Source organism: Salvelinus namaycush, chromosome 26, assembly GCF_016432855.1.
Source record: "Salvelinus namaycush isolate Seneca chromosome 26, SaNama_1.0, whole genome shotgun sequence".
NCBI classification, from domain to species: domain Eukaryota; kingdom Metazoa; phylum Chordata; class Actinopteri; order Salmoniformes; family Salmonidae; genus Salvelinus; species Salvelinus namaycush.
In genome coordinates, this window is record NC_052332.1 from 36,101,488 (window position 1) to 36,114,158 (window position 12,671).

Here is a 12,671-nt window from a genome sequence, read left to right on the forward strand (position 1 = left end):
TTCAGGCCAGGCTTCACTTCTCAGCCAGTATTATGAACCAGGGTTACAACCACAGAACTAGAACGAGATTATATTTCTATATCGCCAACCCTCCTGTTCTGCCAAGCTCCCTGCTGAATCACCCCTCTAGTCTACCCATCCCAGAGACACAGAGTCTGGCTGCTTTACAGATCACACCATATTCCCCATACTGTAGGGTTAGAGCTGCGATGTATCTCAGGCAGTCGTCTCAAATTAGACACCCTATTTCCTTGTCGCACTTCGTCACACGTGTCAAACTCGTTCCACGGAGGACCACTCCTCACTTGTACTTGATTGATGAATTAAGGTAATTAATTAGTAAGGAACTCCCCTCACCTGGTTGTCTAGGTCTTAACCTGCAGACACTCGGCACTCAGTGGAATGAGTTTGACATCCCTGGACTACATAGTGCACTATATTAAGGCTGTTATGACACCCTATTCCCTACATAGTGCACTGCTTCTAAAGCTGCAATATGTACATTTTTGGGCGATCTGACCAAATTCACAAAAATATGTTAGATCTGTCATTCTCATTGAAAGCAAGCCTAAGAAGTGGTAGATCTGTTCTATGTGCACTATTTCTATGCTTCCCGTGCTTAAGTTACATTTTTGCATCTTTTACTTTCAGATTTGTACACCAGTTTCAAACAGCTAACAAATACAATATTTTAGGTTATGGAAAAGATATTTCACAGCAGTTTAGATGGTACAATGATTCTCTACACTATACTTTCCTGTTTGTCACAAACTGAAATTAGGCAAACTATTAGAATTTTTGAAACCAGGAAATGGCACAGCAGTTTCCGCATAGTGCATCTTTAACTAGTGCACTATATGGGATACAGGGTGCCATTTGAGACGTAGCCAGATACATACAGAACATGTCCAGACTAGACTATATAAGACCTGGCTCGAAGACTTTCTTCAATGCTGATTTACATCAACCTGATTAGAGTAGAATGGTACTGTGCAACAATGACGAGAGGATCTTTGGATTAGTAACTCATTCCTAAAACAACTCCCTCATTTAAAAACAAACTGTCAATCTATCTACTTTAAATATAATCTCAACCTCTGACTACCCAACTACCTACTTGTCTTACTATTTACATATCTATTAAGTACGGTAATACATTTACACAAATCCTTGATTGTATTACAATATGGCGGTTAAAGGAGCTATATGTAACTCGTTGTCAATTTCACAAGAGAAGGTCCGTCTTTTGTTGACCAATAAGAAGGCTGCACCATTAGAATGCAATTTTGTTTGAGCCCAATAACCTTTCTTGGGGAAGGAAAATGATGAAACACTATCATTCCACTATTACTATAGATATATTAAGGGCATTTTCCATACATTCCATTCTATACAGCTCCTTTAAGCGCAAGATAAACAGCATGGAAAGAAAGAGTGAGTTTGGTCCAGGGTTAGCAATATTAGCATTGTCTACTAAGATGGCTGTGCCTCCTCTGGTTTGAAGCTCTACCTACTGGCTATTTGAAGAGGTGGACCACAGTGTGAGTGGGCGGAGCCTAACAGGCCTTTCACATTATTCGCACAAGGCGTTTTGCTCACAGCGAGAACACCACGCACATACGTTGGAAAGGTCAAACAATTATTTGAACTTTGATGAGTATAGGCAACAGCAGTGACAGACACCCTCAGAGCCTTCGCAACACAGAATGCCCTTTGGAGCTTGATCTTTTCCGCCATTGGATAATAGTGGCTTTGTGCTGTGCCATATTAGTGTGAATAATGTTAAAGGCCAGTGGTTGTCCTGTAATTAGGTGGTGAGGGTTGGAGCAGGGTAGGGTTAGTAATTAGGTGGTGGTGGGTGAACAGGGTTGGAGCAGGGTAGGGTTAGTAATTAGGTGGTGGTGGGTGAACAGGGTTGGAGGAGGGTAGGGTTAGTAATTAGGTGGTGGTGGGTGAACAGGGTTGGAGGAGGGTAGGGTTAGTAATTAGGTGGTGGTGGGTGAGCAGGGTTGGAGCAGGGTAGGGTTAGTAATTAGGTGGTGGTGGGTGAGCAGGGTTGGAGCAGGGTAGGGTTAGTAATTAGGTGGTGGTGGGTGAGCAGGGTAGGTTAGGGCTGCAGGAAGGAGCTGATGGAGCTGATGAAGTCCAGGGGTTTGTCTGCGTGGATCCAGTGGCTGGCGTCTGGGATGTACTGGATGTCTGCACAGGGGAACAACCGCTGGATCTCTGGATAGTCCTCAGAACTGAGAGGGAGAGAGCAGAGCGAGAGAGGCAAAATATGGAAGAGAGAAGAGTGAAAGTAGGGAAACAGAAGACAAATCAAATCATAGTTGAAATATTACAAAGCAGTCTTACACCAATGACAGCTATTAAACTGTATAACAGATGACATCTTATACCTGATGTAGGCAGAACTGGCTCCGCCCAGGAAGAGGGTGGGGCCCTCGTATGTGGTTTCGAAGGTAGGGAAGCTCATGATGTCATCAAGGTGCGCGGCAATGGCGTCCAGGTTGACTCTCCAGGCGTAGTGTCCGTTCTGCTCCACCAGGTTGGTCAGCAGGAACTGGCGCACTGAGCGCTCCTGAACACAGGAAGAAACACAACACCATTACTAAACAAACTATCCCTGGGTATGTCCTCCAAATGCCTTTTCTTTGGTTTCAAAAGAAAAGGTATTTCAGTGGACTGGATTTACAGTATATAATAATGCTTTTTACTCAATTCCAAAGCCCTTTAGATGGTGCTTGGGGATTAGTCAACCACCAATTGAAGACTGCTTTATATCCATTTGGTTTCACAACGCATTCATTCATTCATTCTCCAAGGACTAGGGATGCTAACAGTTAAATCGGTTAGCTGGTCATGCTGATCGTTCTATAGGTTAATTTGCATAATGTCCCGGGAATTGCATTTTGCCAATAAAATGGTATTATGTTTTACATTCGCTACTTCCTTACAGTAGTTGTATGTTCAATTACATAGCCTTTCAGCTGTCAGACGATTCGGTTGCTACTGTTGTAGTGAGATGATAGTGACAGGTAGTGTGAACCCTGGGTGATATTAACAGTAGTATTTGTATTTATTAAGGATCCCTATTAGCTGCTGCCTTATGGGTTCCATGAACATAAGGTAGTTATATACACACACACCTTAAAATATTACCTGACATTACATAACACATTGTGTTCACTCAGGCCACTACACTACTGTCACATACAGTTGAAATCGGAAGTTTACATACACCTTAGCCAAATACATTTTAACTCAGTTTCACAATTCCTGACATTTAATCCTAGTAAAAATTCCATGTTTTAGGTCAGTTAGGATCACCACTTTATTTTAAGAATGTGAAATGTCAGAATAATAGAGAATTATTTTTTTCAGCTTTTATTTCTTTCATCACATTCCCAGTGGGTCAGAAGTTTACATACACTCAATTGGTATTTGTTAGCATTGCCTTTAAATTGTTCAACTTGGGTCAAACGTTTTGGGTAGCCTTCCACAAGCTTCCCACAATAAGTTGGGTGAATTTTGTCCCATTCCTCCTGACAGAGCTGGTGTAACTGAGTCAGGTTTGTAGGCCTCATTGCTCGCACACGTTTTTTCAGTTCTGCCCACACATTTTCTATGGGATTGAGGTCAGGGCTTTGTGATGGCCACTCCAATACCTTGACTTTGTTGTCCTTAAGCCATTTTGCCACAATTTTGGAATTACGCTTGAGGTCATTGTCTATTTGGAAGACCCATTTGCGACCAAGCTTAAACTTCCTGACTGATGTCTTCAGACATTGCTTCAATATATCCACATAATTCTCCTTCCTCATGAAGCCATTTATTTTGTGAAGTGCACCAGTCCCTCCTGCAGCAAAGCACCACCACAACATGATGCTGCCACCCCCGTGCTTCACGGTTGGGATGGTGTTCTTCAGCTTGCAAGCCTCCCCCTTTTTCCTCCAAACATAACGATGGTCATTATGGCCAAACAGTTCTACTTTTGTTTCTTCAGACCAGAGGACATTTCTCCAAAAAGTACAGTCTTTTTTATGGAGGTTTTGGAGCAATGGCTTCTTCCTTGAGTGGCCTTTCAGGTGATGTCGATATAGGACTCGTTTTAATGTGGATATAGATACTTTTGTACCCGTTTCCTCTAGCATCTTCACAAGGTCCTTTGCTGTTGTTCTGGGATTGATTTGCACCTTTCGCACCAAAGTACCTTTCATCTCTAGGAGACAGAACGAGTCTCCTTCCTGAGCGGTATGGCGGCTGTGGTCCCATGGTGTTTATACTTGCGTACTATTGTTTGTACAGATGAACGTGGTACCTTCAGGCGTTTGGAAATTGCTCCCAAGGATGAACCAGACGTGTGGAGGTCTACAGTTTTTTTTCCTGAGGTCTTGGCTAACTTCTTTTGATTTTCCCATGATCAATCAAAGAGGCACTGGGTTAGAAGGTAGGCCTTGATATATATCCACAGATACACCTCTAATTGACTCAAATGATGTCAATTAGCCTATCAAAAGCTTTTAAAGTCATGACATCATTTTCTGGAATTTTCCAAGCTGTTTAAAGGCACAGTCAACATAGCGTATGTAAACTTCTGACCCACTGGAATTGTGATACAGTGAATTATAAGTGAAATAATCTGTCTATAAACAATTGTTGGAAAAATTACTTGCGTTATGCACAAAGTAGATGTCCTAACCGACTTGCCAAAACTATAGTTTGTTAGCAAGACAATTGTGGAGTGGTGGAAAATTAGTTTTAATGACTCCAACCTAAGTGTATGTAAACTTCCGACTTCAACTGTATGTACTATGCTTATTGGTCATAGTATGGATACAGTTAGTATGCCAAAAGTTCCCGGATGTCGACCTACATTCGCCAAAATACTAAGTATACAAGCAGTGGACACTATTTCCGTGCTTTTAGGGCGCATAATGCAATTCTTCAGAAAATGGGCGTGGCTTCACAACATTTTCAGAGTTGAAGAAAATGCCGGAAAATATGCAGCCCAAGTTCAATGAGAGCGGATTCAAATTCATTGCTTTAACCAATTACAACAAATGTTAAGAAAATGTTTAGCAATTTAGTAAAGTAATGACTTTTCAAATACATTCCACGTTATGTTGACTGACAATATGTTAGCTACGCTATCCTTTACGGACCGCATAACATATCATTACAGCAGTATGTACCGTATGTTAGCTAGCTACCTAACGTTAGTTGGCTACTAATACATCGAACTTGCAAGTATATTAACTACATGCTAACTATCCAACATTTATTGACTTGATTATTCACGTCATTCTTAGCTCAGCGGGATAGTTGTTGTGCGTTCAATGGACATTGTTAATTAAGTGCATTCGTAAATTCACTCTGGCTATCTACTCCGATTTCAGAACACTCGAGTCTGATTGTGCCAGTATGCGCTCTGAACGCTCCGAGAACAAAACGCTCTGAATTTACGAACACCCAGAGCGTACGCTGGCACTCCAGATTGAATTTACAAACACACCCAAAGTCATAAGATGTCCAGCTAGTAATTTGTTACTCTAACAAGCTAGCAAGAGGTTGCATAGCAACATAATCAACTTCAGGTAGACAGGCATAGCGCTAGTACACTCAACTGAAAGGATAACAGTATACTAAAATGAACTAATAGTATATAGTCATTACGTATGTAGTATACAGTATGGGTATTCGAACACAGCTCTGGTGTTAATAACAGTAGTGTGAACCCTGGTAGTAATAACAGTAGTGATAGCCAGTGAGGAGCTTGCCCTAACCTTGACCAGTTTGCGTAGCTGGTCCTCGGCCATGCGGCGGGCAGTCGAGCGAGGGATGTCGCTAGAGATCTTCACATCCTTCATGGCCTGGATGTAGGAGTGGAAGTTGGTACGGGTGGTGGTCTGGGCTGGACTGATGTCCACCACCACCAACCTCTCCACCAGGCCAGGCTACCGGGAGATATATGGGGAAAGGAAGGAAAATGGGGTGATTGGGGGGAGGGGGAGAGCGATGAAGAGACAGGTAGAAGGAGGGAGAGAAAAGGAAGAGGGAGAAGAGAGGAAGAAATTAGTTCTGCCTTCTCTATACAATGGGAAAGTGTGGCCACTTCAGTTTCTAAAATCTTCTTAAGAGGCATAGAGTAGAAGTAAATTTACCCACGAATGTGAATATCATTTTATATACCGTATACAGTGAGTTTGGAAAGTATTCATACTGACTTTTTCCCAACATTGTTACATTAGAGCCTTACTCTAAAATTGATCGTTTTTCCTCAATCAACACCCCGTGACAAAAAGAAAACAGGTTTTTAGAAATTTTTGCAAACTTCAAAATCAAACAGAAACACCTTATTTACATAAGTATTTAGACCCATTGCTATGAGACTCAAAATTGATTTCAGGTGCATCCTGTTTCCATTGATCATCCTTGAGATTTCTACAACTTGATTCAATTGATTGGACATGATTTGGAAAGGTACACACCTGTCTATTTAAAGTCCCACAGTTGACAGTGCAAAAACCAAGCCATGAGGTTGAAGGAATTGTCCATAGAGCTCCGAGACAGATCTGGGGAAGGGTACCAAAACATTTCTGCAGCATTGAAGGTCCCCAAGAACCTTCAACCTTCATGATAGCCTGCTTGGAGTTTGCCAAAAGACACCTAAAGGACTCTGACCATGAGAAACAAGATTCTCTGGCCTGATGAAACCAAAATTTAACCCTTTAGCCTGAATGCCAAGCGTCACGTCTGGAGGAAACCTGGCACCATCCCTACGGTGAATCATGGTGGTGGCAGCATCATGCTGTAGAGATGTTTTTCAGCGGCAGGGACTGGTAGACTAGTCAGGATCAAGGGAAAGATGAACGGAGCAAAGTACAGAGAGATCCTTGATGAAACCTGCTCCAAAGCGCTCAGGACCTCAGACCGGTGCGAAAGGTCATCTTCTAACAAGACAGCGACCCTAAGCACACAGCCAAGAGAACGCAGGAGTGGTTTCGGAACAAGTCTCTCCTTGTGGCCCAGCCAGAGCCCAGATTTGAACCCGATCGAACATCTCTGGAGAGCCCTGAAAATAGCTGTGCAGCGACTCTCCCCATCCAACCTGACAGAGCTTGAGAGGATCTGCAGAGAAGAACGGGAGAAACTCCCCAAATACCGGTGCTCCAAGCTTGTAGCGTCATACCCAAGAAGACTCAAGACTTTAAATCGCTGCCAAAGGTGCTTCAGACAACTGAGAGAAGCGTCTGAATACTTATGTAAATGTGTATTTCATTTTTTTGCATAAAAAAAAATGATTTTCAGAAATGTTGGCAAATGTATTTTTGCTTTGTCAGTACGAGGTACTGTGTGTAGATTGATGAGGAATAAGGCTGTAAAGTTTTTAAAAAATGGGTCCGAATACTTTCCGAATGCACTGTATATCCTAAATGACTGCGTTTCCGTGAATTTGATGATATAATCTCAAAGTGCATTCAAAAAAAGTATTGGGACTGGATCCAGGAAGTAAGGCGAGATGGGCAGTCACTTTCCCATGGTACAGTGCAGCAGTAATCATTGCAGGTTTCTAATGTAATTAGTGCAGCTTCAAGCGGCACAGACCACAGTGTAGTAAGGATTCATATTGATGTTCCGGGGTCGTTCGTTTGTTCACCTGCGACAGGGCCGTAGTCATGGCGACCTTGCCCCCCATGCTGTGGCCAATCAGGACGCACTTCCCGATGTGCAGCTGGGCGAGCAAGTGCGTCAAGTCATTGGTCATCGCCTCATAGGTCAGATCGGTGCTGTGTGTGCTGGTACCGTGGTTACGGGCGTCGACCGTCAGCACCTGACTGGACAAAGGACAGTTAGGACACTAGGGAGGGGTGGAGAGGAGGGAGATGGAGGGGAGGAGAAGAGAAGAGGGAGGGCACAGGGCTATAGGCTAGATAGAAGACTACAGTCCAGTCCTCTGTGATCACTCATTGAAAAGGAAGGACAGTAGGGTTTCATTGGGGTGAGAGGAGAGGGAGAGTAGGGTGAGATCAGAGGGAGAGTAGGGTGAGATCAGAGGGAGCGTAGGGTGGGAGGAGAGGGAGCGTAGGGTGGGAGGAGAGGGAGCGTAGGGTGGGAGGAGAGGGAGCGTAGGGTGGGAGGAGAGGGAGCGTAGGGGGGGAGGAGAGGGAGCGTAGGGTGGGAGGAGAGGGAGCGTAGGGGGGGAGGAGGGGGAGCGTAGGGTGGGAGGAGAGGGAGCGTAGGGTGGGAGGAGAGGGAGCGTAGGGTGGGAGGAGAGGGAGAGTAGGGTGGGAGGAGAGGGAGAGTAGGGTGGGAGGAGAGGGAGAGTAGGGTGGGAGGAGAGGGAGAGTAGGGTGGGAGGAGAGGGAGAGTAGGGTGGGAGGAGAGGGAGAGTAGGGTGAGAGGAGAGGGAGAATAGGGTGGGAGGAGAGGGAGAGTAGGGTGGGAGGAGAGGGAGAGTAGGGTGGGAGGAGAGGGAGAGTAGGGTGGGAGGAGAGGGAGAGTAGGGTGGGAGGAGAGGGAGAGTAGGGTGGGAGGAGAGGGAGCGTAGGGTGGGAGGAGAGGGAGCGTAGGGTTGGAGGAGGGTACAGGCCATAATCCTGCTGGTATTAATTTCTTACTGGCACTGAACTGCATTACGGTCACTGATTGGTACACATATCTGGTTTCACAACCCTCACCAAATAGAAAGCATGAATAAAACAGCCACACTCGAAGACCAGAGTGGTGCATAACTGGCTGTATGTGAGAGAATAACTGAGCCTTATCAGCATGGTTTCAGATCAATTCTATACACTAAATTCCGATGTATTATTTACCTGGTTGTTTAGAGCGAAAGATATCAGTTAAGACCAAGGCATACATAGCCTAGTGTATCCCCCCTCATGTGTTAGCCATCCTGGATTTACAATCTTTAACATTAACATGTGTTGCTCTTTGTGATAAATAATTGTACATTTACATTTTAGTCGCTCTTATCCAGAGCGACTTAGATGAGCAATTAGGGTTAAGTGCCTTGCTCAACAGCACATTGACCAATTTTCACCTAGTCGGCTCGGGGATTCGACCAAGGAACTCTTTTAGGTTACCTGCCCAACGCTCTTAACCACTAGGCTACCTGCCGCCCATGTAATATTTCTGAAACAGTTGTCTGCCTTGTGAGACTATGCGTTACCTTTCGGCCTGTCCTCTGCACCAGGGACTTGGCTATAGAGTGGAAGTTGGACTTGCTGCCAAACAGCCCATGGAGGAAGACCAGGGGGGTGCCGTCCCCTGTCCCGTCAAACACGTCATAGGTTAGGTTCACAGGGCTGCAACAGACAATAGAATAATACATTGTTAGAGTTAACATACACACAAAAGTATGTGTAAATGCCTTCAAATTAGTGGATTCAGCTATTTCAGCAATACCCGTTGCTGACAGGTGTATAAAATCGAGCACACAACCATGCAATCTCCATAGACAAACATTGGCAGTAGAATGAATTTACTGAAGAGCTCAAAGACTTTCAACGTGGCTTTTCAACAAGTCAGTTCGTCAAATTTCTGCCCTGGTCAACTAAGCGCTGTTATTGTGAAGTGGAAATGTCTAGGAGCAACAACGACTGAGCTGCGAAGTGGTAGGCCACACAAGCTCACTGAACGGGACTGTCTAGTCCTGAAGAGCATAGCTCATTTGTCCTCAGTTGCAACACTCACTACCGAGTTCCAAACTGCCTTTGGAAGCAACGAAGCACAATAACTGTTCTTCGAGAGCTTCATGAAATGGGTTTCCATGGCCGAGCAGCTGCACAGAAGCCTAAGATAACCATACACAATGCCAAGCGTTGGCTGGAGTGGTGTAAAGCTCGCCGCCGTTGGACTCTGGAGCAGTGGAAACGCGTTCTCTGGCTTAATGTACAAATTACCTCGACTAACCTGTACCTCTGCACATTGACTCAGGAACCCCCTGTATATAGCCTTGTTATTGTGTTACTTTTTATTATTTTTACTTTAGTTTATTTGGTAAATATTTTCTTAACTCTTCTTGAACTGCACTGTTGGCTTGTAAGTAAGCATTTCATGTGACAAATCACGCTTCATTATCTGGCAGGCCGATGGAAGAATCTGAGTTTGGCGGTTGTCAGGAGAACGCTACCTGCCCCAATACATAGAGCCAACTGTAAAGTTGTGGAGGAGGAATAATGGACTTGGGCTGTATTTCATGGTTCGGACTAAGCCCCTTAGTTCCAGTGAAGGGAAATCTTAACGCTACACCATACAATGACATTCTAGACAAGTCTGTGCTTCAACTTTGTGGCAACAGTGGGGAAGGCCCTTTCCTGTTTCCGCATGACAATGCTCCCGTGCACAAAGCGAGGTCCATACAGAAATGGTTTGTCGAGATCGGTGTGGAAGAACTTGACTGGCCTGCACAGAGCTCTGACCTCAACCCCATCGAACACCTTTGGGATGAATTGGAATACGAGCAACGTCTAATCGCCCAACGTCAGTGTCCTACCTCACTAATACTTTTGTGGCTGAATGAAAGTCCACATACTTTCGGCCACATACTTTCGGTCATGTCGTGTATTTGATAATAAATTAGCTATCTTCACTGGGGTGCAACAGAGGAAAGAGACAATTACGTGAATGAATTGTTAACGTATCCTTGGTAATCAATTCGGCTAAGAAATGTAGTAAACAAAACAAGTAACTGACTGTGTCAACATGATGCTCTCATTCAACGATGTAACTGATTTACCATAACGTTACATTGCTAACCTAGGGCAGTTAAACAAATACTGAGTAGGGCCAGGGTCATTGTTGGAATGCTGGCCTAGCTGGTTAGCTAGCTAGATAAAATGCTAGCAAAATATTGGGCTTTAGATTTGACAACACACAATACAATAAAATGCAAGCAACATCGGATGGGCACACATTGCTTGTCATACAACAGAAAATGTAGAAATATATTAATTTAGTCCACAACCAAGTGTACTGCTAACGTTAGTTAGCTAACATACATTAGCTATCCATCTAAATAAAATACCCTAACTACCCCTAAATAACACAAACATACACAAATAAAGATCGATGATGATAACCAATTTATCCTATAATGTTGTTATTCGGTGCATTTACATGAACGTTACGTAGCTAAAGAAGATAGCTAGCTAGAATGTGAACTCGCTGTCAATTTATTAGCCTGGACTGGAGCAAGTAGAGGGCATTAACGTTACCTGGTCGAGCCAACCGCCCGAGCCATCCGCAGCACGCCACCGCTGAAATCCTGCTGTCCAGTTACAAACCGACATGTTGCCCGTCCGCAGAGAAGTCCTCTCGAGAGTAAGCTACAGAAAACACTCATGACAAGGTAGGCTCGTTGAGTTTACTTCCAGGCTAACCGACAACATACGCTTTCTATTCTGCAGATTTCGGAGCAGAGAAAATCATTCTCTGACTGACATTAGAAGAGAATAAGTCGTCACTAGTTACCACAGTCACAAAGTCCTAAACCCCGCCTATTTAAAAAAAAATGTCTCTTCTTAAAATGTAACCCTAACATTAACCAAATCTTAACCTACCCTTAAATTAAGACCAAAAAGACATTTGTTTCATACACTTTGACGATGTAGCCCAGGTTGACTTTGTGTCTGTGTTATCTAGTGGAAACCAAGTGTGGGAGGAGCGGAATTGGCCTAAACTGATGCTTTCGTCATGACGCAAAACGCAGGTCTGGGCTGACGTTTGCGTTCAGTAGTCAGCACGTAACACATGTTGACGAGCAGATGGCGCCAGATCCTAACAACTAATCAATCAAACAACGCATAAATTATATTTTCATTCTGGTCAATCTCATCTACTAGCGTCGAGCGACTTACATTAAGCTGAGGTAGATAAAGGTTAAAACAACCACATATCACAGTCATTGCAATTCAAAACGTTCGTCAATAACACATTTCCTCTGCAAAAGCAGCTAAGAAAAATTATTGACAAAAAAAAAAAAAAAACATTCATACCCCTTGATTTATTACACATTTTGTCACATTACATCCTGAATTCAAAAAGGATATTGGTTCGAATCCAAGCTGTATCAGATCCGGCCGTGATTGGGAGTCCCATAGAGCAACGCACAATTGGCCCAGCGTTGGCCGGGGTAGGCCGTCATTGTAAATAAGAATTGTAAATAAGAAAACACTCTCTAGTTTCTAAAACCGTTTGATTTATATCTGTGAGTAAAACAGAACTCATTTTGCAGCAAACTTCCTGTCAGGAAGTGAAAAATCTGAAATCGAGGCTCTGTTCCAGGGCCTTCCTATTAATTTGCCTGAAATCTATGGATCTACATGCACTGCATACGCCTTCCACTAGATGTCAACAGGCAGTGAGAGGTGGAATGGGGTGTCTAGCTTGATCTGAGGCCGAACAAGAGCTTTTGGAATGACGTGTCTGGAATTTTCATTGTCTTGGAAGGCGCGAGAAGGAACCCCAGGTTGCGTTCTGAAAAGCTTTCGGTATAGACGTTAGATATCTCCGGCTCTGATTTTATTTGATATATGTGATAAAAACATCATAAAGTAGTTATTTTAAACCGAGTTATATCAGTTTATTGAACGTTTATTGCGATTTTCGGCATTTTCTTTTCTTTGCGTTATGTGAAGTTGGGCACGTTTGTGCCACATGGCTAG

The 12,671-nt window shown here is 43.8% G+C and overlaps 1 protein-coding gene across 1 annotated transcript; it reads right to left on the bottom strand.

Annotated features, from left to right (window-relative positions):
• Positions 1–400: 400 nt before the first annotated feature.
• abhd11 (abhydrolase domain containing 11) lies at positions 401–11,635 on the bottom strand. Its single transcript, XM_038965331.1, has 6 exons — positions 11,223–11,635; positions 9,176–9,311; positions 7,661–7,834; positions 5,787–5,957; positions 2,400–2,581; positions 401–2,243 (listed from the first exon to the last, which is right to left on the bottom strand). The coding sequence occupies exons 1-6, from the start codon at positions 11,348–11,350 to the stop codon at positions 2,108–2,110; spliced, it is 927 nt and encodes a 308-aa protein (XP_038821259.1). The 5' UTR covers positions 11,351–11,635; the 3' UTR covers positions 401–2,107.
• Between the last annotated feature and the right edge of the window lie 1,036 nt (positions 11,636–12,671).

What these genes read in the sequence shown, in the direction of transcription:
- abhd11 (XM_038965331.1), bottom strand. Translation starts at nt 11,350, where the DNA reads ATGAGTGTTTTCTGTAGCTTACTCTCGAGAGGACTTCTCTGCGGACGG. An exon ending in CGGGCGGTTGGCTCGACCAG is followed by an intron (nt 9,312 to 11,222) that starts GTAACGTTAATG and finishes TGTCTGTTGCAG; the next exon opens with CCCTGTGAACCTAACCTATG. An exon ending in AGCTACGCAAACTGGTCAAG is followed by an intron (nt 2,582 to 5,786) that starts GTTAGGGCAAGC and finishes TCCTGTGTTCAG; the next exon opens with GAGCGCTCAGTGCGCCAGTT.